This window comes from Lagenorhynchus albirostris, chromosome 16 (genome assembly GCF_949774975.1).
Source record: "Lagenorhynchus albirostris chromosome 16, mLagAlb1.1, whole genome shotgun sequence".
Lineage (NCBI taxonomy): Eukaryota > Metazoa > Chordata > Mammalia > Artiodactyla > Delphinidae > Lagenorhynchus > Lagenorhynchus albirostris.
The window spans coordinates 24,244,262-24,272,144 of NC_083110.1; the positions used below are offsets into that span (position 1 = coordinate 24,244,262).

Genomic DNA, 27,883 nt, shown 5'->3' on the forward strand with positions numbered 1-27,883 from the left:
ACAACAAATATATATGTTGACAACAACACTAATGAAGTAAAGATCATAAGAGCTAAAGTTTACTGAGCAAGCATGCATGCCAGGCATTATACTTCGGGCTCTATGTGATCATCTGACTGCCTCCTCACAACCCCAAGAAGCAGATACTATTATTAACCCCCATTTTAGGGTTGAAGCTGAAATTTAAAAGGCTAAAGTAACTTGCCCAAGAATACACAGCAAGTAAACAGTGGAAAATTGACATTCATAAAGCTGGAAAAGAAAAAGAAAAGGAAATTAAGAGTCAAACCCAGAACTTATATACAAAACAGAAACAGACCCACAGACATAGAAAACAAATTTATGATTATCAAAGGGGAAAGGTGGGGGAGGGATAAATTAGGAGTTTGGGATTAACATATATACACTATTATACACAAAATAGATAGCCAACAAGGACCTATTGTATAGCACAGGGAACTACACTCGATATTATGTGATAACCTACATGAGAAAAGAATCTGAAAAAAAAAGATATATATGTATGTATAACTGAATCACTTTGCTGTACACCTGAAACTAACACAACACTGTACATCAACTCTACTTCAATTATAAAAAGAAAAAAAGATTCAAACCCAGATAGCCTAACTCTGAAGTCTGAACTCTTTAACCTCTGTACTCTACAGCCTCTCCTTGTGGGTGATGCCCCTTAAAACCTGGCCCTGCTAAACCACAGAGATTAAGCTTGACTCACAAAATTCCCAAAGACTGAAATGAACATATTTTTTCCTTGTTATTCCTACTTTCATTGTCACTTCTTATCCTGGACCTCGTTTAAGAATCAGATGGCTGTAGTTCAGTTAGAAGAATTTTAATTGAATTCTGGATGAAAATAAGCACAAATCAACTAAATGGCTCCATTTAATTAGGTACCTGAATGGAGAAGAGGAAAAAGCTTAAACTACACGTTTAAAAAAAGAAACTTGGTTGTTCTTTATAGGCTAAAGTAGTTCAAGAAGAGCAAAGTGGTCTATTGTTTAGAAAATAAAAGACCTAACAGGAAAAATTTAAATTAAAAAAGAACCATGGCAAGGTATTTAAATCATATTGAGTTTTTTCCCCTCACTGTTGTTTTATAACAATTCCTTGGGGATTTTGAAACCTAAACCTTTTTCTTTCTGAAAACATTTCTCTCTGATGCACACACAGAGCCCTGTTGTGTTGGAAGCCAGCATTTTTTTAAAGCCTGTCATAAAGGAACAAAACAATGAACAGCTGCACAAAACTACAAATATTTGATAAGGAAACAAACATAGAACTTAAGACTGCCAATATTTGTGATATCACTTGTAAGTAATAAGTACTGATTTGGACAATTTAAGAAAATTTAAAACCCAAGTTAAGTGTTAAGTATGACATTTGAAAACTGTTAAGCATACAGTTGCTATCCTTTATTGACTACTCACAGTTATCTTCAGAAAATTAAACAAAGTTTTCCTATTACCAAGAGACAAATGTGGACCACCAAGATGAAAGGTTTTTAGTCAAAACCAAAGCTTCCCTGACAGAATCTTGAGACAAAGATCTAACCATCCTGCTGTCCCTTGCTCACATGATCTGTGAAGCCTACCATTTTTAGTTTGTACATGTTTGTTTCCTAGGGAGAACACAGAAGAAATTATTGATTTCTGGTAGTGTAGTGGTATACACTGAAAGAAAACAAAAAGCAAGATTTAAGGGCTAACTGTGGTCATTTTCCCTTGCATTCATTTCAGACCTTCTACTCCTTCCTCTCAGGCTCTATGAAACAACCATAAAAGACCAGAAATAATTCCACATGTGACTAGGCTGCAAAGATGAGCCTCAAAATCTCAGCGAGAGTTGCGGAGGAGAGTAAAGAGGAACCTCCTAATATCTGTGACCTCAAGCTACAAAACTGAATGAATGGCCAATCCTCAACAGCATAATGACAGACATGTTGGGGATCCCTGTCCATAGGGCTTCCCAAATGAGGCTCGCTCTCCTTCTTCAATCTTAGACAAAGTAGTGGTCACTCTCTTCAAAGATCTCTCCTTTAAGAAAATCTATTTCTTGTGCTGGGTGGCCTCAGTGAACTATTTGGTATCTGATTTGACTTCAAAAAGAGGAAATTCAGTTTTGAAGTCTAAAATGAAGATTTGAAATATGTAAGTCCTGGCAAAAGAAATGAAAGCAAAAATGAACGAATGGGATTCTAATTAAATTTAAGAGCTTTTGCACAGCAAAGGAAACCAGTGACAAAATGAAAAGACAACCTAATGAATGGGAGAAAATATTTGCAAATGATATGGCTGACAAGGGGTTAATAGCCATAATATACAAACAGCTCATACAATTCAATAACAAAAAAACCAATTAAAAAATGGGCAGAAGACCTGAACAGACATTTTCCCAAAGACATACAGATGGCTAAAAGGCACATGAAAAGATGTTCAACAACGTTAATTATCAGGCAAATGCAAATCAAAACAACGAGATAACACCTCACACTTGTCAGAATGGTCATCGTCAAAAAGTCTATAAATAACAAATGTTGGTGAGGATGTGGAGAAAAGGGAACCCCCCTACAAGGGACCCCCTCTACAAGGGAACCCCCCTGTAAACTGGTGCAGCCACTATGGAAAACAGTATGGAGGTTCCTTATAAAACTAAAATAGAGTTACCATATGATCCAGCCATTCCACTCCTGGGTATATATCCCCCCCAAATTTAAAAACACTAATTCAGAAATATACATGTACCTTAATGTTCACAGCAGCATTATTACATCATAGCCAAGATATGGAAGCAAACTCAGTATCTATCAGCAGATGAATGAATAAAGAATGTGGTATATACATATATTTGTTTGTGTGTGTGTGTGTGTGTGTGTGTGTGGTATATACAGGACTATTACTGTGCCATAAAAAAGAATGAAATTCTGTTATTTGCAACAATGTGGATGGACCAAGAGAGTATTATGCTTAGTTAAATAAGTCAGACAGAAAAAGACAAATACTATATGCTATCACTTATATGTAAAATCTAAAAAATAAAAGAAATGAATGCATATAGCAAAACAGAAAGAGACTCACAGATATAGAAAACAAACTAGTGGACACCACTGAGGAGAGGGAAGTGGGGAGGGGCAAGATACGGATATGAGATTAAGAGACACAAAATACTATGTATAAAATAGATAAGCAACAAGGATATATTGTACAGCATAGGGAATTACAGCCATTACTTTGAAATAACTTTTTTTTTTTTTTTTGGCCGCACCATGTGGCATGCGGGATCTTAGTTCCCCCACCAGGGATCAAACCCATACACCCTGCAGTGTAAGCGCGGAGTCTCAACCACTGGACCACCAGGGAAGTCCTAAAATAACTTTAAATGGAGCATACTCTATAAAAATACTGAATCACTCTGCTGTACACCTGAAACTAATATGATATTGTAAATCAACTGTACAGTTTTTTTTTTAATTTATTTATTTTTGGCTGCGTTGGGTCTTCATTGCCGTGCGCAGGCTTTCTCTAGTTGCAGTGAGCAGGGGCTACTCTTCATTGCGGTGCACGGGCTTCTCATTGCGGTGGCTTCTCTTCTTGCAGAGCACGGGCTTCAGTAGTTGTGGCTCGCGGGCTCTAGAGCGCAGGCTCAGTAGCTGTGGCGCACTCGCTTAGTTGCTCCGTGGCATGTTGGATCCTCCCGGACCAGGGATTGAACCCATGTCCCCTGCATTGGTAGGCAGATTCTTAACCACTGCACCACCAGGGAGGTCCTTATACAATTTTTTAAAAATGTTAAGTCCTATGAAATTTATAGTCATTCCTGGTATGTGCAAGTTAAACTAACCCTTAGTACGTAATCTGGTACAAATGAAAATAAGTACTGGTGTTCAATTAATGCAAGGATTTAGAAGGATGCAGCGGGTCCTGTTTCTCCCCCAAGAAGGGATGATTTCTATTGTTTTCATGTATGGCAGTTAGACTTCTGAAACCTAAAGTAAACAGGAATGGCAAACGCACGCTACTTTGAAGTTTTCCCAGTGTTTTTCTTCTATAATCTGTTTTACCAACTTCTATTTCTCACAATTACCCCCTGTTTACAGATAAAAGTAACAGTAATAACACTATTTTGTACTTAATAATAATGCTCCCCCACCTACCTCCCTACCAGGGATGGTATGAGGATGAATGGAAGACAGTCTGACAAGCACTTTGAGCTCTTTGGAAGGCACTCCCACAGAAAGCCTTGCTGAGGCTAAATAACACCTTTCATCTAAGGATCTAAAAAGTATCTCACAAAGCCCAGATCATTAACCCTTCAAAAAAATCACTGTGACATAAACCTGAGCTCAGCATTATTATCCCCATTTAAAAGATAAGAAACAGAGATAGGCTAGGACCACTAACATTGTGATATAAATTTAAGAGTTCCTGGGACCAGGCCTAGAACACAGGCCAGTAGAAGGCCATTTTCACATGGCAGTGTGCATTTGTCTCACAATCTGAATAACAAATCTGTACCAAAGAATGCCAAGTGGGGAAGAAGTCCCATCCTTGGGCTATGCATATGCAATCAGACAGCAAAGGAAGCGTCCACTTGGTTTTGTGGCCAAGAAAGACAAGTAATGTGAAAAAAACTATAATCACAGCCCTTGGAAGATTCTAATTGAAAAACAACAAAACAAATAATGGTATATTTCAGAAGCATTCTTCACAAAATTGTACCTCCAGGTACAAAAATGATAAGACTTTAGGTAGTAAACAGAAAGATATGGACAACAGCCTAAAAATATAATAGACTTGAAAACTATCACAGCTCTTCATACGTCATATTGCCAATGTCACTTAGAATTAGGATCACAAGTAAGTTTTTTCTTTTCCCACAGGTAAGTTTTGTTGGTTAAAATTCCCCAAACCTAAAAAAATGATTCTGAGTTTCTGCCAAGGTACCAGGCAATTCAAATTCTCAAGCCTTCCCGTATCTTGCATTTTTCTTCTGGCTACGTGCAAGATTACTCTTGAAGAGAGCAAATATGAGAGATGTGAAGAGACAAGAAGGAAAATGGTGATCTAACACATCAGGTCAAAAACACCTTCTATCTACTTGAAAACTATTTATACAGGCTGCACTCACATTGATTCTTTCTAAATCGTCACAAAAGAACACAATGGAGCCTATCCACACTAAGGTAAGCCATGTCACTCTACGTATACACAAACATACCCAACTTCACCTGGAAACCAAAGGTAGAAACTTCTTTTCTATTGAAGAGAGATCAAAACAGTTCTTAGGGCAAACTAGACTTCAATGCTTTCCTATCAATAACCACATAGCTACTCTCTCCCTCAATTTTTCCACCTTTAAACAGGGACAATACCTTACAAGGATATTCTGCAGTTACAGGAAGATAAATTATCAGATGGAATTTTGAGCTCTATTATTGTCACTCACTAACTATAACATCCAATGCATCATTACAGGACAAAAAGCAGCTTCCTTAAAAGAAAAAAAGAAAAGGTCTAGAAGGAACTCTGATAGCTTACAGTCTCTGCAGTCATCAACTGGTTTCACAGGGCTATATTTTTAAAGAATGGAATAGAAACATCTACTTCAGAATAAAAGACAATGTGATTGTTAGGTGGTTACTATCCTAGAGTCATCTCCAAATACAGCCCTAACTCCGCCTGAGATACCACATCTAATCTGAAACCTCAAACTGCAGTCATCAGTGGTGAGAGAGCCAATAATGATACCTAATATAATAGCCAATAAAAATAGGACATAATGTACTTCCAAAAGGCCGGGGGCACCTCAGATAAAGGGAGCAAGTCAAGGCCAGTCTGTGGGAGGAGTAATTCTTATCATCAATTACCTCTAAAAGGAAAGAGCAAGAAGAATGTAATCAGTGGATCAGCTATGATTTTTCAACCTATCAGCACACCACTCCTGCTTTGGGCATCTCCATTAAAACAGTACCAAAAAGCTTGCATGTCACCAGAGCCCAAGTCTCCCCACTGACTGCAGTGGCATAGGAACATTATCAAGCTGCTCACACAGAATGGGAACGTGAACTTCCCTCTTTGATTCTGCTCTCCCAAACCACCTGCCTCTCTCAGCTGCAGAGAGCACAAGGAATGTTATAGGCCTGACCTGAAGAGGCGCCAGGCAGAAGCCAAACAGCCAGGGAATGAAGGCTTTAACACCTCCTTCAAATAATTACGCAGGGTTGCACTTTTGGATGTTTGCCCTGAGCTCACTGCTGACGTGAGGATTATCAAGTTTAAGACTCTGCTGGTAAGGCCAAATGACCTATTAGAGAGTGAATTAAAACTGCTATATACAAACAGGATGCCAGGCAGTTCTGCTGAGCACCTCAATACTCAAAATACCAAAGGACTTCCCCTCCCTGCAGAGTCTTTCAGTTTTAAAAAGTAGCAATAAAAAAATGTGGGTGGAAGTAGGAGACAGGAGAGAAGAGGCTGTGCTGACATGGCTGAAGAACCCAGACCTCATCTCAGCACACAGCAGCACGCTCTGCTGGTTTCCACAGCAGCAGGTAGAATTAGCATCAGAGATGGGCTGCTGGGAGTTGAGTTTGCTGCAAAATTTCTTCCAGAAAAAGCCCTGCCTTCAGGCATGGATATTACTGCTTCACCAGGGAAAAACTGCCCCAGGTGGCTGCTGGCTAGCAGGGTCTCTTCAATGCCCTAAGCCTGTGACCACCAACCCTAGGGGCAGATGCCCTTTCAGGACTAATCTAGATAATGTTTCTGCAGATAAATTCTTTCCCTCAGAAGGAGGCTGCTTAATGCTCATTCAAATCTGTTACCACTCTTACTTTCAGTTCCGTCATCTTCCCTCAGGGATTACTCATAATTGTCCCTCAAACAATAGCAACAGGAGGTAAGTGTTTGATCTTTGTATTATATATGAGAAAGGAAGTGCAAGTCAGCAAAAAGGAGCAGAGATGATTTCTGCTCAGCCTGGGGGTCTCTAGGCAAATGGCTTTAGGGAGGCAGGGCACAAAGAGGCTGACTAGTGTGCCAAGTGACAATTCAGAAAAAGAACAGTGAGAAAAGAGGAAAGGTCATCAGGTGCAGCCACCTCCACTCCAACTTTTCCAACAGGAGAACAGCAACAAGAAAAGTTCAAGAGCAAATCAGATCTCCCTTGGCAACATCAGGCACCGGCAAGAGCATATATACATATAAATAAGAGCTGTCCAAAAAATAGCTGTTTGAAATGCTTCCTTGTAAGGTGAGAGACAGGTTGCCACATGTTATCTTAGATTTTCAACTAAGTCACCTCATCTTATTAGACAACGAGACGTGAAATATTTATTTTGTCCTCTGTCAGGACCATAGGAAACCTGCCTTCAGTAGCACCACTGGAACATTATCTATTATGACACACACTTACTTACTTGCCTGTAATCCAGTCCAGATGACCTCCTTCCCCTCTGCAAAGGTGTGGGCTAAATGTCAGACAAAAGGCCCTGGAAGAGGGATAGGGTTATCATCCCCACACACACCACAGGAGTTGCAAGACCTCTACAATTTAACAAACTGGTATCAACGTTTTAACCTACAACTGAGAGCGCAAACTTTGAACTGGAATTCTGGTTTACTTACATCTTGTTTTTCTACTTTTATTTTGTAATAATAATCTTCATCTATGAGCATTAGTTCTAAAACTGTTTCACCATTGAGATATGGGAAAGAGGACATGATTTCTTAAGAAACTGTCACAGCTTCATCACGTGGTGAAGTTCACTCTCACTTCTTTTCTCTTTCCACAATGTCCTCTAACATTTGGAATAACACTTAGACATTGCTGGCACCAAGCCACCTAATCTAATATGGTTTCATTTGGTCTGGTCTCTAAACAATAGGCTGTCTCAAAGAAGACAGTGCCCTGTCACCATCTCTAGGTGCAGATTTATATTTGGTTACTGGTGTGTTTACACTGTAGCTAAAAAACCACAATGGAATATATACATACAATGGAATATTATTCAGTCTTAAAAAGAAACTAAATCCTGATACATGCTACAATGTGTATGAAACTTGGAAACATTATGTAACTGAAATAAGCCAGAATCAAGGTAAATACTGTATAATTCCACTTATATGTGGTACCTATAGAGCCAAATTCATAGAGACAGAAAGTAGAATTATGGTTGCCAAGGGCGGAGGGGAGGGGAGAATGAAGAGTTACTGTTTAATGGGTACACAGTTTCAACTTGGGATGGTGATGGATGGAGATGGATGGTGGTGATGGTTATACAACAATGTGAACGTGCTTATTAATGGCACTGAATTATACACTTAAAGTGGTTAAAATGGTAAATCTATGTTACATATATTTTACCACAACTTAAAAAAAAAAAAATAGACCGAAGTGAACCATAATCCAACTCCCTTCACTTGTGAACTACACCCAAAATGATATACTAGACCCCTACAAATGAATATATAAAAGAAATAAATATTCCCCACAATAGTAACAGGCATCTTGTCAAAAGAGTTCATAGGAATGGGATCAGAGGGACCAAACAATCGAATATTTATCCCCACTCCCCACAAATGCACCAAGCACATAGCTTAGTGTTTTATCTTCAGCAGGTATTCAATAAAATACTTTTCATCCTGATAAAAACCAGAAATGATTTTAAGAAAAGTAATTTTAATCTCATAATTCTTTTTTACTCTTATTGTCTTTGCCTATTTCTTGTCTTTGTGTTAGGTTAGACTTTCCAAACCCATCATTCCCTGCCTGAGCAAAGACAAGGCATGAAGTATCCCAGTACCACCGCAAAGATGAATAACCAATAAACATAAATTCAAAAGAGAGTGAAGGGAGAAAAAAAAAACATCTTGTATGAACAGAGCAACAGACCAGGGAGGGTGCATCTTTCTAGAACAGATGTTGGCTCTGTCAAAAATCAGCCAACTGCTCATTTTCCAGTTTCATTTTAATGATGGTTGTGCCTCACTGACAGTCATATCTTTAGTTGCTCTCAACAGTGTTTTAAGATTTCACTTTCCAGGCAAAGTGACACATAAAACAAATTCAGAGGATAAGTTTTGCTGAAATACTGCTTGGATGTGAATCTTCCCCCTGCCCCCAACCCAATAATCTAAAACAAGATAGTACCAAACCAAACTGAAGCATTTCAAACTGCACTTTTCCTTATATATCTGATGCTCTAAGAAACTGCTCAATCAATCACCTGTCAGAAGTCTTTCAGATTTTTAACATATGTTATTTCTATTACTAGCAAAATATGAAAAGCCCCTAATGATTTCCTGCATCTCCCATTTGCTCAAGTTTTGTTTTGTAATCATCAAGAATGGAGGCAGACTGTGAAAGTGGAAAAGGGGGAAAATGTAGTGGACTGCCTTCTGTTTTCATAGAAAACCTTACAATACTTGTTATTTCTTTAAACCATGCATATGTATAACTTTTGTTTTTAAAAGAATGTAAGTTTCCTGATGGCAGGGACCATGAGAGTCTTGTTCTATTAAAATCCCCAGTGCTCCCCCTGAAGCAGCTGTTCAAAAAGTATCTGTTGGGGGCTTCCCTGGTGGCGCAGTGATTGAGAGTCCGCCTGCCGATGCAGGGGACACGGGTTCGTGCCCCGGTCCAGGAAGATCCCACATGCCGTGGAGCGGCTGGGCCCGTGAGCCATGGCGTCCAGAGCCTGTGCTCCGCAACGGGAGAGGCCACAACAGTGAGAGGCCCACGTACCGGAAAAAAAAAAAAAGTATTTGTTGGGGCTTCCCTGGTGGTGCAGTGGTTGGGAGTCTGCCTGCCGATGCAGGGGACGCGGGTTCGTGCCCCGGTCTGGGAGGATCCCATGTGCCGCGGAGCGGCTGGGCCCGTGAGCCATGGCTGATGAGCCTGCGCGTCCGGAGCCTGTGCTCCTCAGCGGGAGAGGCCACAGCAGTGAGAGGCCCGCATAGCGCAAAAAAAAAAGTATTTGTTATTCAAGTAACTGAAGTCACTGTTCTTGAAGCTCTAAATGGCTCCTCATAAGGCACAGCATTAAGATCACAATGCTTGCGATGCCTCCAGGGACTGCAGGCAGGGTCTGGTCCCTGAAACACTCCTCTCCCTGACTCTTCCTCTAGTGCCTCTTTCAGGTGCTCACATGCACACTGTTCCTTCCTGCCTCAGGAAATTTGCACATGCTGTTCCTTCTACCTAAAAAAGCTCTTCACCACCATCACCTAGTTCTCTCCCATAAGTCGGTAGACTTCAGCTCAAATGTCACTTCCTCCAGGAGATCCTCCCTGTCTCCTGTCCCCCTCTCTTCACCAGCCTGATGGGGCCATGGTAGGCCTATCCCAGTATCCCCAAGGACCTTGTAGGTTATGTTAAGGCATTTACTCTTCTATCTAGAAAAGAACAGGGAGCCACCAAAGTGTTGCCAGCCAGGAAAGATAATATCCAATATGCTGGTAGGTCTGGGGTTCAGAGAATTATGAACAGCAGCAAGCAGCTTACTTGGGACACAGATGACCTTTGCTCAACAAACAGTGGCCTCATCCTACCTCCCCAGGATACCTCCAGTAATTCCCTATGGTAGTGTTTTCCAGAATGGGGCATGACTATCACTGGGAGCTCTAGGGATAATTTTTTTGGCATATAACTAAATATTTTCCAAAGATTAACATATTTATTTCAATGGGGATTCAAAAATAAAACTTGCATTCTAAACCCATGGGAAAAAAAAAAAGAATGTAGACAGAGCCATATTTTATCACTAACAGAGCAAAGCAAGAGTGGCCGTATTTTGGCAAGATGTCTTGTCACAGGTTCCTTTCTAAATGCCACATTTTTCTGCTACTCATGCTAATTTTATTTATTTTTAAATTTATTTATTTTTATTTATCTTTGGCTGCATTGGGTCTTCGCTGCTGCGCACAGGCTTTCTCTAGTTGTGGCGAGCAGGGGCTACTCTTCGTTGCGGTGCACAGGCTTCTCATTGCTACAGCTTCTCTTGTTGCAGAGCACGGGCTCCAGGCACGTGGGCTTCAGTAGTTGCGGCTCGCGGGCTCTAGAGCACAGGCTCAGTAGTTGTGGTGCACAGGCTTAGCTGCTCCACGGCATGTGGGATCTTCCAGGACCAGGGCTTGAACCCGTGTCCCCTGCACTGGCAGGCGGATTCTTAACCACTGCACCACCAGGGAAGCCTTATTCATGCTAATTTTAAAATTAACACAGGTTTACTTACAAGTTCATTGGTCTTTAGTTTTCATTCAATACTTTTTATTAATACATTCGGTAATAAGGCATAAATGAAAATGCAAAATAAATCACTGTTCATGTTTAAAGTTAATTAGTGCACACCACAGAGAAACAAAATTATTTTTGGATGTATTTTGAAATAAAAGGAATTTAAATGTAAATTCAAGCTCATTATTATTCCTATCAGCTGAACCTTGCTGATGTGAAGTAATAAAGTTGCAGTCAAATTTAACTGAAAAATGAACTTCACTTATTAATGGAGGATTGTGAGTATGCGTTACAGGTATATTTGACTTGGGGCTCTCTTTTCTTGAATTTAGTAAACTAATTCTTAAAAAGAAACATTTGCTAGAAAAGAGTTAAGTAAATGAAAATTCAATAGGACTGACTGCTGTTAACTAAATATTTATGACATAAATAATATATCTTAAAGGTCTATTAAATACAAGCATCATATCTAATCATAAAGCAGAAAGGGCACTGGGTGAAATTAAAAAATTGAACTAAACACTAACCTTTAAGACAGTGGTCAGCAAACTTTTTCCATAAAGGGTCAGGTGGTCATATGTTGTTCGTCACAACTACTTAACTTTGGCACTGTGGCACAAAAGCAATCAGTGCATAAACAAATGAGGACAACTGTGTTCCAATAAAATTTTATTTAGAGACCCTGATATTTGAATTGCATATAATTTTTACATGTCATAAATTATTCTTCTTTTAATTTTTTTCAACCATTAAAAAAATATAAACACCATTCATAGTTTGAGGGCCATACAACAAAACAGGGGACAGGCCAAATTTGGTCCTTAGACCATAGCGTACAGGACCCTGCTCTGAGAGTTACAATTTCAAGTAAGGGGCAAAAAATATCCCCTTTGTCAATCAAAATCTTTTTCTTTTCTTCTGCCAAAGGAAGATTCTATAGAAATTTATAGATTTCTGATTTCTACAGAAAAAAGTTTTAGTTAGCCAATCCAGAAAAAGCTTCCTGAATGCTTGCCAGGCTCAAAAGACATTGCTAAGCGCTGAGAGGCACGTGAATGGTGTCTGCACAAAGTAAGGAGAGGAGGGAAGGCACTGAGAGGTGAAAGCATGCCATAGACTGGGATGGTCCTTACCATTATGGAGGAGGTAACACCTGTACTGGACTTTGAAGAATGAGTAGGATTTGGATAGAACAAGATTGCAGTAAAAGAAAAACAGAGAGATAAGGACAAAACTTTAGGAAGTAGTCATACAAGGCAGTGAATTAAAAAAAAAAAAAAAGTAGAACTAGAAAAAGGAAAAAACTGCCACTAAAGCCAAGAGAAGAGAACATTTGAAAGAGAAAAGGGCTTAAAACTCTCAATGTGGTTACTGGGAAAAAAGTAAAGTAGGTTAAGGCACTGGACAAAAGGGGGCTACTGGTGCCTTTTTACAGTGCGGTTTCAGTGTAATGACAGAGCTGACAGATAGGTTTCATGGAATTAAATGGAATAGTTTGAAAAGGATGTTGGTGGGAAGAATGGCTTTAAAGAGAAATGGACTCTATTTTCTTAAATAAAACAAAACAAAAAACATTCTAGTGAAAGATGCAGCTACCTTATTAGTAGCTTGCTCAATATGAAACATCCTAATCAGGAAGTTGTTCCTTACCTTAAATTCTTATACCCCTTGAAATCAAATGGGCCAAATTTTGTAGTAAGATCAGGAATTAACAGAAGTTACATCTATCCTAAATGCTGGAACAAAACATAGGCATGACTTCAACAAACTTTTCTGGAAGATGGTTATTTAAAAAAAAAACCCACAACCATAACAAATGGTTAGTGTCCTATTCCCCTCCCAAGAGCATGTCTGTTTTTCCATCTTCTTTTATTTTTTATAAATTTTTACAATGATGTAGTTTCAGTCTTTCAGAAAAGTTACAAAAATAGTAAAGAGAATTCCTGGATACCTTTTTCCCTTCTTTCTTTTTTTTTTATAACCTACTTTAAGAAAACCATTCTTTCACTGATTTCCTGCGTTTTGTTCTTTGTAATGTGGATACTGCCAACAAACTCTAGACATTCATTTTTAAAAGTGCTGGGGCCTTTTTAAAGTAGTTTAGTTCACGTTGTCCATGATTCACTCACAAGCTGTAGGAAAGAAAAGTGCAATATAGGCTCACTTAACAAAACTGTTTGGAATTCATTTGGCTTCTTTAATCTGTAGGTTGATGTCTTTCATTAGCTCTGGTCCATTCTCTCTTTCCTCTCCTTCTGGGACTCCAATTAAATGTATATTAGATCTTGTCACTCTATCCTATATGTCTCTTTTTCTCTCATCTGTAATTTTTACCTTCCCCCTCTGCCCATGCAACATGTTGGATAATTTCTTGTGACAATTTCCACTTCACTACTTCCCTCTGCAGCTCTATCTAATTTGCTAACTTGCTGCTAAACCCCATCCATTGAGCTCTTAAGTTCAGTTATTGCATTTTTACAGTTCTAGCATTTCTACTTGGTTCTTTTCAGAACTGCTACATCACTTTTTCTTTGCAATAGTTCCCAATTACCTGATAAAAAAGTTGTTTTAGCCTAAGTCTGATAATTCTAGTATTTCATGTCTTTATGAGTTCTGGATGTCTGTTTGCTTATGGTGAGTGGTTTCCTCATATGCCTAGTTATCTTTGTGTGTTGGCTGTTTTGGGGGCAAAAGTTCCTTGGAAGAATATTTTTAGGCAGAGGGTGATAGAACTTTCTTCCAGAAACGATTTTTCTTTACTATTGCCAAGTACCTGGGAACACTGCCAGTCCAGAGGCTCTTTCATCCAAGTTCAAGACTCCAAGGTCTGTTTTCTCCTTTTAGAACCCTAACAGTTAATTTTTGCACTGCCTGAGGGTCCTCTTTGTCAGATTTTCCCCTCATATTTTCTATCTCTCCACTTTGCCAGAGATTTCCTTAGCTTTATCTTCCAATCCTTAATTAATATATACATATGTGAGTATATATGTTATTTCTATGAACTCTCTTCTCACAGAAGCCTTTTCCACAACATCTTGCTTTTATTTTCCAAGTGAAATTCTCTAGAAAGTTGTACATTTGCTCCTCTAACAAGCTGCCTATTTTACATGATTGTCAAGAATGATGTGATTGCTTCCAATGCTGTGGATAAAAGCTCTTACAAAATATTAGTATGCCCAAGTGAAGTTAATAAATGTCAACAGTGTATAAGCATAAATAGCTTAAATAGAAAGTGACACCTGCTTAGTGATTTTACTTAAATTAAAATTTCAGGAATTCCCTGGCAGTCCAGTGGTTGGGACTCGGCACTTTCACTGCCAGGGCCCAGGTTCGATCCCCTGATCAGGGAACTAAGATCCCGCAAGCCGTGCAGTGCGGCCAAAAAAAAAAAAAAAATTCAAGTCATAGAAATATCAGGTAGTAAAAATGACACCATAGCTACGGTGGTAATGAGACATAGCAACTTTTTTCTACATTCAATTTGCTGTTATTCATAGTGATATAATAGTGCAATGGAACATTTAGTGATAGATTTTCAAGGAAAGGCTTTCTGCGAAAGGTGAGTTTTGAAAAAAAAAATTCTAAAGAAGAGCCATGTGACTAAGAAGTAATTTTCAAGAACAGTATGTAACGTGGCTTAATACTGAATTGGATAATAAAAAACACAATATTTTCTCCCTTAGAAATAATATACTTTCTAAATGCTAGTCTTCCTCTGTAGTCATTAATATCTTTAAAAAAAAAATTACTATCGAGTTCTCAATCTAATCTCTCTTCCCTTGAAAAAATAATTTCATCTTTTCAATATTCTTCTAATACTCTGAAACAAGTAATCATTGAAAACAAGCCTCTTCACTAACAGTATTTAAGAACTTAATTGTGCCTTTGTTACCTTAGGACAAATAGACCACAGAGTTGGCCAGGGAAGGACATGTGAGGCACATTCTGCTTTTTGACCTTGGTAGTAGTTACAGTGTTCACTTTATGATTATTTGTTTAAAAGTACATATATGTTTTATGAACTTTTACCAAAGAGAATAAATAGTATGTATTTTTAAACAGCTCCCTTTATAGAAACTTCTCTAAGTAAAGAAAACTAAATAAAGCTCTCATTTAAATGCATTCATTCTAACTGTCCTTTTAAAGAACTTTAAGAGGCAGCAATGGAGCAAAGCAAAAATGAATGAAATACTTGAGTTACTCTCATTTACATCTTTCAAGAAAAGTCTCAATGTACCTAGCTAGATTTAAAACATATTTTCAGATAAAGTACTATTAAATATTAATATAGTTAAATACTGCCAATTCCCTCTTTCTCTAAATTTAAATATTCTTATATATATAAAAAAATTCATCTCTTTTTTTTACTTACTTTATATGTTCCAGGATTTTTTTTTTAGCATCTTTATTGGAGTATAATTGCTTTACAATGTTGTGTTAATTTCTACTGTATAACAAAGTGAATCAGCCATGCATATACATATATCCCCATATTCCCTCCCTCTTGCATCTCCCCCCCACCCTCCTTATCCCACCCCTCTAGGTGGTCACAAAGCACTGAGATGATCTCCCTGTGCTATGCGACTGCTTTCCACTAGCTATCTATTTTACATTTGGTAGTGTATGTATGTCCATGCCACTCTCTCACTTCGTCCAGCTTACCCTTCCCCCTCCCCGTGTCCTCAAGTTCATTCTCTATGTCTGCGTCTTTATTCCTGTCCTGCCCCTAGGTTCTTCAGAACCTTTTTTTTTTTTTTAGATTCCATATATATGTGTTAGCATACAGTATTTGTTTTTCTCTTTCTGACTTACTTCACTCTGTATGACAGACTCTAGGTCCATCCACCTCACTACAAATAACTCAATTTCATTTGTTTTTTATGGCTGAGTAATATTCCATTGTATATATGTGCCACATCTTCTTTAACCATTCATCTGTCGATGGACACTTAGGTTGCTTCCATGTCCGGACTATTGTAAATAGAGCTGCAATGAACATTGTGGTACATGACTCTTTTGAATTATGGTTTTCTCGGGGTATATGCCCAGTAGTGGGATTGCTGGGTCATATGGTAGTTCTATTTTTAGTTTTTTAAGGAAACTCCATACTGCTCTCCATAGTGGCTGTATAAATGTACATTCCCACCAACAGTGCAAGAGGGTTCCCTTTTCTCCACACCCTCTCCAGCATTTATTGCTCGTAGATTTTTTGATGATGGCCATTCTGATTGGTGTGAGGTGATACCTCATTGTAGTTTTGATTTGCATTTCTCTAATGATTAGTGATGTTGAGCATCCTTTCATGTGTTTGTTGGCAATCTGTATATCTTCTTTGGAGAAATGTCTATTTAGGTCTTCTGCCCATCTTTGGATTGGATTGTTTGTTTTTTTGATATTGAGCTGTAAGAGCTGCTTATAAATTTTAGAGATTAATCCTTTGTCAGTTGGTTCATTTGCAAATATTTTCTCCCATTCTGAGGGTTGTCTTTTCATCTTGTTTATGGTTTCCTTTGCTGTGCAAAAGCTTTTAAGTTTCATTATGTCCCATTTGTTTATTTTTATTTTTATTTCCATTTCTCTAGGAGTTGGGTCAAAAAGGATCTTGCTGTGATTTATGTCAAAGAGTGTTCTTCCTATGTTTTCCTCTAAGAGTTTTATAGTTTCTGGCCTTACATTTAGGTCTTTAATCCATTTTGAGTTTATTTTTGTGTATGGTGTTAGGGAGTGTTCTAATTTCATTCTTCTACATGAAGCTGTCCAGTCTTCCCAGCATCACTTTGTTCCAGGATTTTTAAGTATCTAAAGAAATGGCACTTTCACAGTGTCCTTTGATTTCGGACCTACAGTACTGTCTATTCCTTCCCAAATATATTATTGTGCCTTTATTTGTACCAAATCATCTCTGGTGAGTACAACCTAGGGCTCTAATGTCTCCTCTTCACTTTGCAGTTAGAAGCTATGCTTTTAAACAGTTACTACTGTACCCCTATTCAATCTGCTGAGAGCACAGTCTTGGAATACTGATTCGATTGCATAAGACCATTTCATAAGTCCCCCAAACAGACTGCCATTAAGACCACTTCTCTCTCCAGAAACTGGCAGTTAATGACCATTCTACTTTTAGCTAGCGAGGGAGCAGTTATTTCCTGCATTACATCTTTAGATCAGCATGATTTCTCCATTTACAAGTTTATCACTGCATTATAGACAAACAAACTACATCTTTGCTCCTATCTGTTAGATGAGAAATGGAAACCCTCTGACAGGACACTATCCTATTAATTTGGCCTAGGTCTTCTTCACTTGTATATCCTCCTTTCAGAGCTATCTGTCAGTCTTCCATAAAAAAATGCTACTACTAAATATATTCCTTTTCTGGTTTGAAAAACACGCGGAATGATTCTTTAGTTGTCAGTTCTTCTTTCAAAGTCTTTCTTAGGGTAAGAAAATTCTTATTTTAACTAGGGATAACCAGATACTAGTCTATAATAGCTGCAACAACTCTCAAAAGAGCTATACAAAAGAAAAATGTGGCTTCTACCTCCAAGAGTTGGAGTTTTCTTTTCTTATTAAGGCATCCGAAACACATAATACTACACCAAGCCAAAAGGACCAATTCTCTTCATGGAGTAGAATAGCAATTGGCTGTTACTCATTAAATTCTTACAGCAATGAGCAATGACTTGCATTTTCGTTTTGTTTCTCTTTGAATAGCAGATGAAGTTGATTTTTTTCCAAGGCTGCTTCCCATCACCAGCATTCCTGATCCTTGACCTATGTAGCTGTTAATATGCTGTACACATATGCTTGGGATCCTTAACAATCAATGCAGTTAACCTTTCTGTTTATTCCAAGTCAGTTCCTATCTTGTTAATCAAAGTGATTTTTTTCCCTTTCTAAACATAATAATTATATCTGGTACAAAAACTATGTATAATCCATCAGTTTTTTAAATCTTTTTTTTTTTTTTGCAAGGGATTCAGGGGCCATGGGTTCTAATGTTCCAGTTGAGAAAGACTTGTCTTGTAATTCCAAAAAGTGGGCTGCTATAGCTACTTCATAAATACAGTTATTACTGCTTGTGTGTTTGGGGGGCTAGTTGTTGGATGCCACATTTTATCTTTATTCTCAAAGAAAAGTTAATTCCTTTGATTAAATGTAAGTGAAAGATTATATTTTCTGGAACTAATGATTAAAAAGTAATATACTGGGGGGACTTCCCTGGTGGCGCAGTGGTTAAGAATCTACCTGCCAATGCAGGGGACACGGGTTTGAGCCCTGGTCCGGGAAGATCCCACATGCTGCAAAGCAACTAAGCCTGTGTGCCACGACTACTGAGGCTGTGCTCTAGAGCCCACGTGTCACAACTACTGAAGCCCACACGCCTAGAGCCCGTGCTGCACAACAAGAGAGGCCACTGCAATGAGAAGCCCGTGCACCAGAATGAAACCCAATGCAGCCAAAAATAAATAAATAAGTTTACAAAAAAAAAAGTAATATATTGGAAATTCTATCAAAAGATACTTTGTTACAACTACCTGTGCTCAAAGGTACTTCCCCTCCATTTCATAATTTGCCCCCATCATTTTATATGGTAATTACCTATTAACCAGCTGTATCTCTCAAAGACAGGAAGCTCCTGGAAGGTAAGGACTGTATCATAATGACTTTTATCTATAGGGCACATAGTCTGACAGATGGTATACAGTCAATAAGTATTTCTGTTGGTGTTAGTATTATATTCAACTCAAAAGTCTAATTCTTAATTAGCCAGTTTTAGACTAACTGGCACACCCATTGCCTCAACATTTATGTCTAGTCAGATATTTTCACAATTCAGATAGGCCCAGTTTCAAATATCTACTGATTTCTACCTAAACACTGAGCATCTTTATGGAAGAGAGTAGAGACATTGCTAACTTGTGAGCTTTGAATCTTTTTGTTCTGATTCAGACTCTGCTACTATCTAGCGTTAACCTTTGGCAAAACATTTTAACCATATTGGATCTCACACCCTTAGAGAGTAAAATGAGGAACTGGATTAAATAGTTTCCAAGTACCTAGCTGGGCCCAGCTCTAAAATTCCAATTAGGCCTTAAGAGTAAGGGTACAACTACTATAGCAAGCTTTCGTCAACACTAGAGGGAGCTACAGCCGTGTCATCACTGGGGTGGGTTAGGAAGATTTCCAAGCCAAGCATCTTTAAATGGAAAACTGACTTTCCAGAATGAGAGAAATTAAATATTCAATGAGAGATCCATACTGTTCATACAGCAACTTCTCAGGCTCCCTGCTGTTACCTCCCTCTTACAGATGTTAAAGCACCTCACACTACACTTGCATCAACATACCTTTTGGGCTTTAATTCTAATTTCAAAGGAACCAAGTTGGCTTGAGTCATTCCAACAGATTTCTTTCCCCATCTGTCTAGTTTTTTTCTTAATCAAATTAACAATAACAAAAAAGTAAAGTAATTAATGCTATTATTTAAAAAGCCCCAGGAAATGAGCTAGAGGAGGAGAAAGATTCATACAATGAAGCTGTGGCCTGGGAAAATAAGTAAACTGCAACTGAATTCATTAGCAGCTTGCCACTCAAACCAAATCTACAATAGCTACTTTGAAGACAAGAAAATTACTCAAAGAGAGAAAAGGTATCAAGTAAAAGAAGGAATCAACAAAGCCCTGCAAAGCCCCTTCCCCACAAGGCAGGAATGCCTGCCTAAGTGAACGCTGTCATTGCTCTGTTAGGCTCTGCAGTGAGGAGCTTGCAGCAGCTGAACAGTGATGTCATTAATTATATGCAATGAGGTCATATTAGGCATTTGGCAACAAAACTGTCAAGTGATAAGATAAGGGAATGGAGGAAGGAAGGAAAAAGAAAAAACATTTTTAAAGCTAGAGCTTATTCTGAAGTTATTATATACATACTCTCCCTCCCAGCTCCAAAAAACACCCATGGCCTTGAAAATGTATGACCTACATCATTATAGAACAAGTAAAATGAAGAATCAAAAACCTCTCCTTTGGTATCAACTTATGTTTCTCTTTGCACAGAGGCACAATGGTATGTTAACCTGATAGAGAGGGCATAAACTGTGGATGTTACAGAATGTGGTCTGTGGTAGAAAGATAAATGCAATCCTAAAGAACCCTTTTTATTTGAATTTCATAGGTTAATTTAACGCTCAGAAGCAAATCCTCAACAGTCAGAAATGGACCACCGAGCTTTTAGTACATGGGCTGTTCCTGAGTAAAAATAGATTATACAGGAACTTTGGAGAGCGACTTTGTGGGTGAAGAGAAAAATCTACTAGAACAAGACAAACTATTCTTTTTCACTTAAAAAAATGCACACTCAGTCCTCCAGAGGTAAAATACAGAGCAAGACTCACAAGGTTAAAATCAACTTATTCCTATGGATCCAAATAGTCACTATACTTGTTTCTTAAATCATCAGTTTCAAGTACTCTAAGAGATACCAACAGCCTTTTAACAAGTCAAAAAAGATTTCTCTTTTAGGACAATGAAAAACAATTTTAACAGTCCTTTCAATCAATAATCCTCATGGGAAATATGAGAAAAATATACTTTACTGTTAAAAGGAGAACCACTTATTGTCCTCCCTTATTTTAGGACACATGCCAAAGGTTTCCAATTCACTCTGCTTCATACTGACCTTCAAAATGTTTCGGCCATCAAATGATTCTCTTTCCTTGAAGGCATATTTGCCATCTGTTGTGTAGAGGTTGTACCTGCCTTCAGCTGTAAATATTCCAAAGACAATGTTAGAAGAGAAGCCTGGGTTATGTATCTGTTTTCTCTTGCACTGCTACAGGGACAACTAGCAAGATCTTCATGTACTACCTGGAAAGTGACATAATATGGAGGGAAATACATCAGGCTATGAGTCAAGAGACCCAGCATCTAGTCTCAGCTCTGTCATCAACTGATATATATTTATTCATTGAACACTGTCCAAGTACTCACTGAATATAAACTACATAACTAACCATATTCTTAGGCAGTTTATGTCTCCTCTATGGACCTCAGTTCCTCATGTACAAAGTTAGAGGTTAAGACAAGGTGATTTCCAAAGGTTCCTTGTAGTCTAAAACCCCGAGATTTTATATAAGCTGCATGCATTTCTAAATACATAAAAATATACAGAAGTTCACACATTAACTAGTCAAAAATGCTGGCAACTATGCTTTGGGTTGATTTAAGGACTCCCCCCGAATGAGAAAAACCTCTTCAGTTGCAATCAAAGGTATCCTGACATTCTACACAGAAATTTGCAAATCTATGACCTTAGCCTCACCAAAGCTGTATTCTAACTTCTTGCATTAATTTAGCTTGCTTATCCCAAAAGATGTCTTTCAAATGCAGCAGAAAAAAGGATATCAAAGGAAAGGGATAACTGGCAAGTAAAAGCAAAACAATGTATTCTATAGCCTTTTCAAGAGAAAAACACAAGACAGAGAAGAATCCAGGGTATATAAAATTCAAAGCATCTTCAAAAATTATTTATCAGAATATTTTCTGAAATATCAAACCTTTCCTGCCTATCAACAGACACTCAAAAATATTTGTACTTCTACTTTTGAGTATATTCTTTTATTGTATGGAGATTCTTTTATTGTATGGAGATTACCATGTCAGAACTGATAAAATACATCCAAAGTGCTAACTCCATGAACATAATATATTTTAGCTAGCCCACTGGAATTATACCTGGGTAACTACAGGACTATTTTTCTAATGAGAACTATTCTCTTAATCCAAGATCCCAATCCCATGCATATTTCACAACTTAAAAATAGGTTCCTTGTTAAAAGGAGATGTGAAAATTTAAAGTAAATTCATACTAAGTAAATGTCAATAAAAAAGCAGTAATGAAATCTGAAGATTAAAATGACAGGTGCAAAATCTATAAGTAGCACTAGCCATAAGGGGAATGTAAATCAAAGTCACAAGGAGACACCACTTCACACCCCAAATGATGGCAATAATAAAAAAGTAATAACAAGTGCAGATAAAGATGTAGAGAAATTGAGACCCTCATATGCTCTCGTCCCCCCTTATTCATGGTTTTGCTTTCCATGGCTTCAGTTACTCATGGTCAACCGAGGTCCAAAAATATTAAATGGAAAATTCCAGAAATAAACAATTCCTAAGTTTTGAATTGTGCACCATTCTGAGTAGCGTGATCTGTCCCACCCAGAAAGTGTCATCCCTTTGTCCAGCGTATCTCACCCTCTCTGTTATCAGATTGACTGTCAAGGTATTGCAGTGCTTGTATTCAAGTCACCCTTATTGTACTTAATAATGGCCCCAAAGGCAAGAATAATGATGCCAGCAATTCGGATATGCCAAAGAAAAGCCATAAAGTGCTTCCTTTAAGTGAAATTGTGAAAGTTCTTGACTTAATAAGGAAAGAAAAAGATCATATGCTGAGGTTTGCTAATATCTACATTAAGAACAAATCTTCTATCCGTGAAATTAGGAAGAAGGAAAAAGAGATTCGTACTAGCTTTGCTGTCACACCTCAAAAACTGCAAAAGTTACGGTCACAGTGCATGGTAAGTGCTTAGTGAAAATGGAAAAGGCACTAAATTTGTACAATAAAAAATTTTGAGAGAGACAGACAGCAGTCATACACTTTTAATTACAGTATATCGTTTAATTCTTCTATTTTATTATTAGTTGTTAATCTCTTACTGTACCTAATTTATAAATTAAACTTTATCATAGGTATGTATGCATAGGAAAAATACAGAATGTGGTATGTAGTTTCAGGCATCCACTGGGGATCTTGGAACGTATCTCCCGTGGATAAGGGGGAACTATTGTACTGCTTGTGGGAATGTAAAATGGTGCAGCCACTCTGGAAAACAGTCTGGCAGTTCCTCAAAAAGTTAAACATACTGATATCATGATGCAGCAATTTCACACTTAAGTATATACCTAATAGAAATGAAAACATATGCCCACACAAAAACACATACATAAATGTTCACAGCAGCATTATTCATAATAGCCAAAAAGTGGAAACAACAGAAATGTCCATCAGCTGATGAATGGATAAATAAAATGTGTTATGTCCATACAATGGATTATTATTTGGTAATAAAAAGGAATGACATTTGATACATGCTATAACATGGATGAACCTTATAAACATTATGCTAAGTGAAAGAAGTCAGTCACAGAAGATCACACATTGCATGATTCTATTTATAAGAAATATGCAAAAAAGGCAAATTCATTGGACAAAAATTAGACTGGTGGTGCCTAAGGACTGAAGAGTAAGGGAAAAATGGGGAGTCACTGCCAATAACTATGGAGTTTCTTTTTGGGGTGATGAAAATATTCTAAAATTTACTGTGGTAACGGTTACATTACTCACTATACTTTAAATAGGTGAATTATATGGTATATGAATTACATCTCACTAAAGCTGTTATATTTAAAATATATGTCAACAGGAAAGGATAACTAGACTGTGAACACAGAACATTTTCTTTCATGAAGCTCTGGTGCCAACCGAATATGCATCTGGATCCACACAATTTAAAAGATACAGATTCCTATATAATTCAACTCTTTTATGTTAAGAGGTTAGTTAATAATGGGGTATGGTATAGTTGTAAGAGCTCTGAACTAAGATTTAAGGACTAGGACAGATGCAGAATGTATTACTGATAGTATCACATGTCTAATAAAATACTGCACTGTCCAAAACAGTAGCCACTAGCCACATGTGATTATTTAAATTTCTTTTTTTTTGGCCATGCCATGCTGCATACAGTATCTTAGTTCCCTGACCAGGGATCGAACCTGTGCCCCCTGCATTGTGAGCTCGAAGTCTTAACCACTGGACCTCCAGGGAAGTACTTATTTAAATTTAAATTAATTAAAAGTTCACTTTCTCAGTCTCACTAGCCAGCCATCTTCAAGTACTCAATAACCACATGTGGATAGTGGCTACCATACTGAATTTCACAGATATGGAATATTTCTATCATCATATAAAGTCCTATTGGATGGTGCTAGATACAATGTAACTTCTGAACCAATGAATTAGAGCAGCAGTCCCCAACCTCTTTGGCACCAGGGACTGGTTTCATGGAAGACAATTTTTCCACAGACCAGGGTGGAGGGAATGGCTCAGGCAGTAATGAGACCAATGGGGAGCGGCAGATGAAGCTTCCCTTGCTTGTCCGCCACTCACCTCCTGCTTTGCGCCCTGGGGGTTGGGGACCCCTGAATTAGAGTGTACCTTATTTTTAATTAATTAATTAATTAACTTGGCTGCGCCAGGTCTTAGTTGCAGCACGCAGGATCTTAGTTGCGGCATACATGAAGGATCTAGTTCCCTGACCAGAGATCGAACCCGGGCCCCCTGCATTGAGAGCACAGAGTCTTAACCGCTGGACCACCAGGGAAGTCCCTAGAGCGTACGTTAGAGTTCTGAACCTCTGTCTTTACGTGATGATGTTAAAATGTACACCACCTCAGGGGATCTAACAGTGTTTTCCAAGATTAAAACTGACTGACCAGGGCTCCCCTGGTGGCGCAGTGGTTAAGAATCCACCTGCCAATGCAGGAGACACGGGTTCAAGTCCTGGTCCGGGAAGACCCCACATGCTGTGGAGCAACTAAGCCTGTGTGCCACGACTACTGAAGCCCATGTGCCTAGAGCCCATGCACTGCAACGAAGAGTAGCCCCCGCTCGGCACAACTAGAGAAAGCCTGCGCGCAGCAACGAAGACCCAACGCAGCCAAAAATAAATTAATTAAAATAAATAAATTTTAAAAACTGTCCAGAACAAAATAAATACCACAAACTCCTTTAAATGTTCCCATTAGATAACTTACATTATAATTTATATCAAATATTCCATAAAAAAATTTTTTCTGGAATTCCAAATGGTCTTCTGCAATACCACTATCCAAATGAAAGAAATATATTCCATCAGAACAAGAATAAGTAGAGAGCTTCGGATTCTACTAACTACCCAGAGTCCATAGGCTTTGACTGAGTCATCTGAATGTTTTTTGATCTCAGTGCTCTGAAAGGTAAAACACTGATTTATTTAGAAAAGTCTTAAAGAAAATACAATGTAGCATCATAAAACAGTTAACACTAGAACTAAGAATTGGATTAGCTACATATCTCTTAGTCCAACAATGGCGCTAACCAAACCAAACAACTTACAGTTGAGTTCTCTGGTATATATCTGAAGAAATTAAAAGATGTACTTCTGTAAAAAGGGACACAAAAACTGTCCTAAACTATAAATCTATAAATAGTTCATGGGTTCTGATGGAGTCCTGATGTAGTCCTCTTCCAACGTAGACTTTCTAAAACCAAGGTCAGGGTCCTAACAAATATAATAAAACCTGAATATGGAGTTTTGGTGCTGGTATATTTTAAACAACAGGGCTTTGAAGAAGAAGCTGCACATAACTTGAATTTGTAGCTCCTGATCAGATAGATGCTGAATGTGTGCTTGACAGCTTTGACTTGGTGGGTGAGGATGGGAAGAAAAATAATCCTTATTAAAATGTAGATTATTATCTCAAATAAAGGGTTAAAACAGGCATTTTTATATGAAGGTTTAGATTCATGAGGGAAAAAAACATTACTCTAACACAAGGTTTTTCAACCTTGGTGCTACTGACATTTGGGGCTGAATAATTCTTTGTTATGAGGGGTTGTCCTGTGCATTGTAGAGGGTTAAGCAGAACCCCTGACCTCTACCCATTAGATGCCAGTAGCAACTCACTCCCAGCCCCCTAACTGTGACAACCAAAAATGTCTTCAGACAATCCAAATGTCCTCTGGGGGTAAAACTGCCTCTAGTTGAGAATCACTGCTCTAACATTTACCTTTACTAGTTAATCTTCTTTCTTGTTTTATAAAAAAAAGAAAAAGCTGCCATGTATTTCATGGGACATACCTACACTAAAACAATTATTCATTTTCCACCTGAAATTTACTTGGGCATCCTGTATGTTTATTTGCTATATCTGGCAACCCTATGTGCGACAGAAATAAAAGATTTGGAATGCTACAGTCCCATGCTAGATATGTCCCTGCCCCCTTCCACTGCGCTCATCAAAACAAGCTAATGGATCTAAAACAGAAGATGTAGCAGAGATTCTTTTTTTTTTGCGGTACACGGACCTCTCACTGTTGTGGCCTCTCCCTCTCCCGCTGCGGAGCACAGGCTCCGGACGCGCAGGCTCAGAGGCCCTGGCTCACGGGCCTAGCCACTATGTGGCATGTGGGATCTTCCCGGACCGGGGCACGAACCCGTGTCCCCTGCATCAGCAGGCGGACTCTCAACCACTGCGCCACCAGGGAAGCCCAGCAGAGATTCTTTGATAGCCCATTCTCTTCAAACCCCAGGGACATCATTAGGCCTTGTTGACCACAAACTGTGCTGTGGTTCTATGAAGCACTTACCATTGGGGTCTTTCCTGAATAGAGTATTCATGACTGTAGCATGGAGTTTCACACTATTCCACTCTTTCACTATTAGTCCAGATGCCTGAAAACGTTCCAGTACTCGATCAACCAATTCCTGCAGCCTGGAGAAATTGAAGAAAGAAGTACAGAAATCTCAGTAAACTCCTGAACCCTGATTACTAATTCACATTTATGAAGCATCTACTCTGAGCCAGTCACCGTACAAGGCCCTCAAAAGAAGAGGAAGTAAATAAGGCTGCAGTCCCCACCATCATGAAGCACACATGTCTTGTGGACAAGACACCTGGAAACAACTGCACAACATCATGGTGAGTGTAAGGGAGTGATCAACTATACTTGGAGGGGCCAGGTTTTCACAGGAAGTTTAAGCATGGCCTTGAAGGAAGATGGAAGTTTATGATCTTGGAAATCTTACACAAGAAGCCAGGTTCAGCAGAGAGCTGTCTAAAAGAAAGTGCTTTATTGGTTCATCCAGAACCAAAAGCTACTGTAGTTGATGTGTTTCTGCCAGGATCAAATGAGGTCTGGCATGACTCTCAGACATTTGCTCATTGGGAAGGAGCATGCACTGTGAAAATCCCAGCAGCCCTGGCCACTACATCAGTGTTGACTAAGGCAGAAGTGTAGTACCAATGAAGACAACTATAGGAAAATCCACAGGCCACATAACTGATGTCTCCAAATGGACTCCAGCTGGCTCTAAGCACTAACGGTTCTGCAGCGGGTGAGTTCTATCTTGATGATGGCTGTTCATTCCAATACCTCCACCAGAAACAATTCTTGCACAGGAAGTTTTCACTCTGTTCAGGTGTTTTGATCAACAGCTTAAAGAATTCTAACATTTCTTGTAAGGCTGGTCTAGTGGCAATGAACTCCTTCAGTTTTTGTTTTTCTGAAAAACTCTTTATCTCCCCTTCAATTCTGAAGAACTTTGCCAGTTGTGCCACTGAGAGGGGGTCATTATCCCATCGAGGATGAGGTGGAGCAGATCTTGGCCCTAGGCCTCAGAAAGCAGCCATCTTCTGTGACCACTCACTCATCTGATGGTGAAGTTCAGCCTGTGGCTTTTACATAGTGTGACCAGATGTCCAACCTGAGCCTGCAGTTCTCACTGAACATGGGTACTGATGTG

General features: G+C 38.6%; 1 protein-coding gene across 9 annotated transcripts in view; it reads right to left on the reverse strand.

The window, feature by feature from the left end:
* Positions 1-27,883, reverse strand: part of ASCC1 (activating signal cointegrator 1 complex subunit 1) — a 110,325-nt gene that overhangs the window by 12,808 nt on the left and 69,634 nt on the right. For 6 of the 9 annotated variants that reach the window (XM_060126779.1, XM_060126773.1, XM_060126774.1 and 3 more), the window contains 2 exons: positions 26,728-26,852; positions 20,932-21,017 (listed from right to left, as the gene is read on the reverse strand). In XM_060126779.1, coding sequence (XP_059982762.1) covers positions 20,932-21,017; positions 26,728-26,852 — 211 coding nt within the window. Of the gene's footprint in view, positions 1-7,435; positions 7,508-20,931; positions 21,018-26,727; positions 26,853-27,883 lie in introns of all 9 variants that reach the window. The other 3 variants (XM_060126780.1, XM_060126781.1, XR_009536182.1) reach the window with 2 other exon arrangements.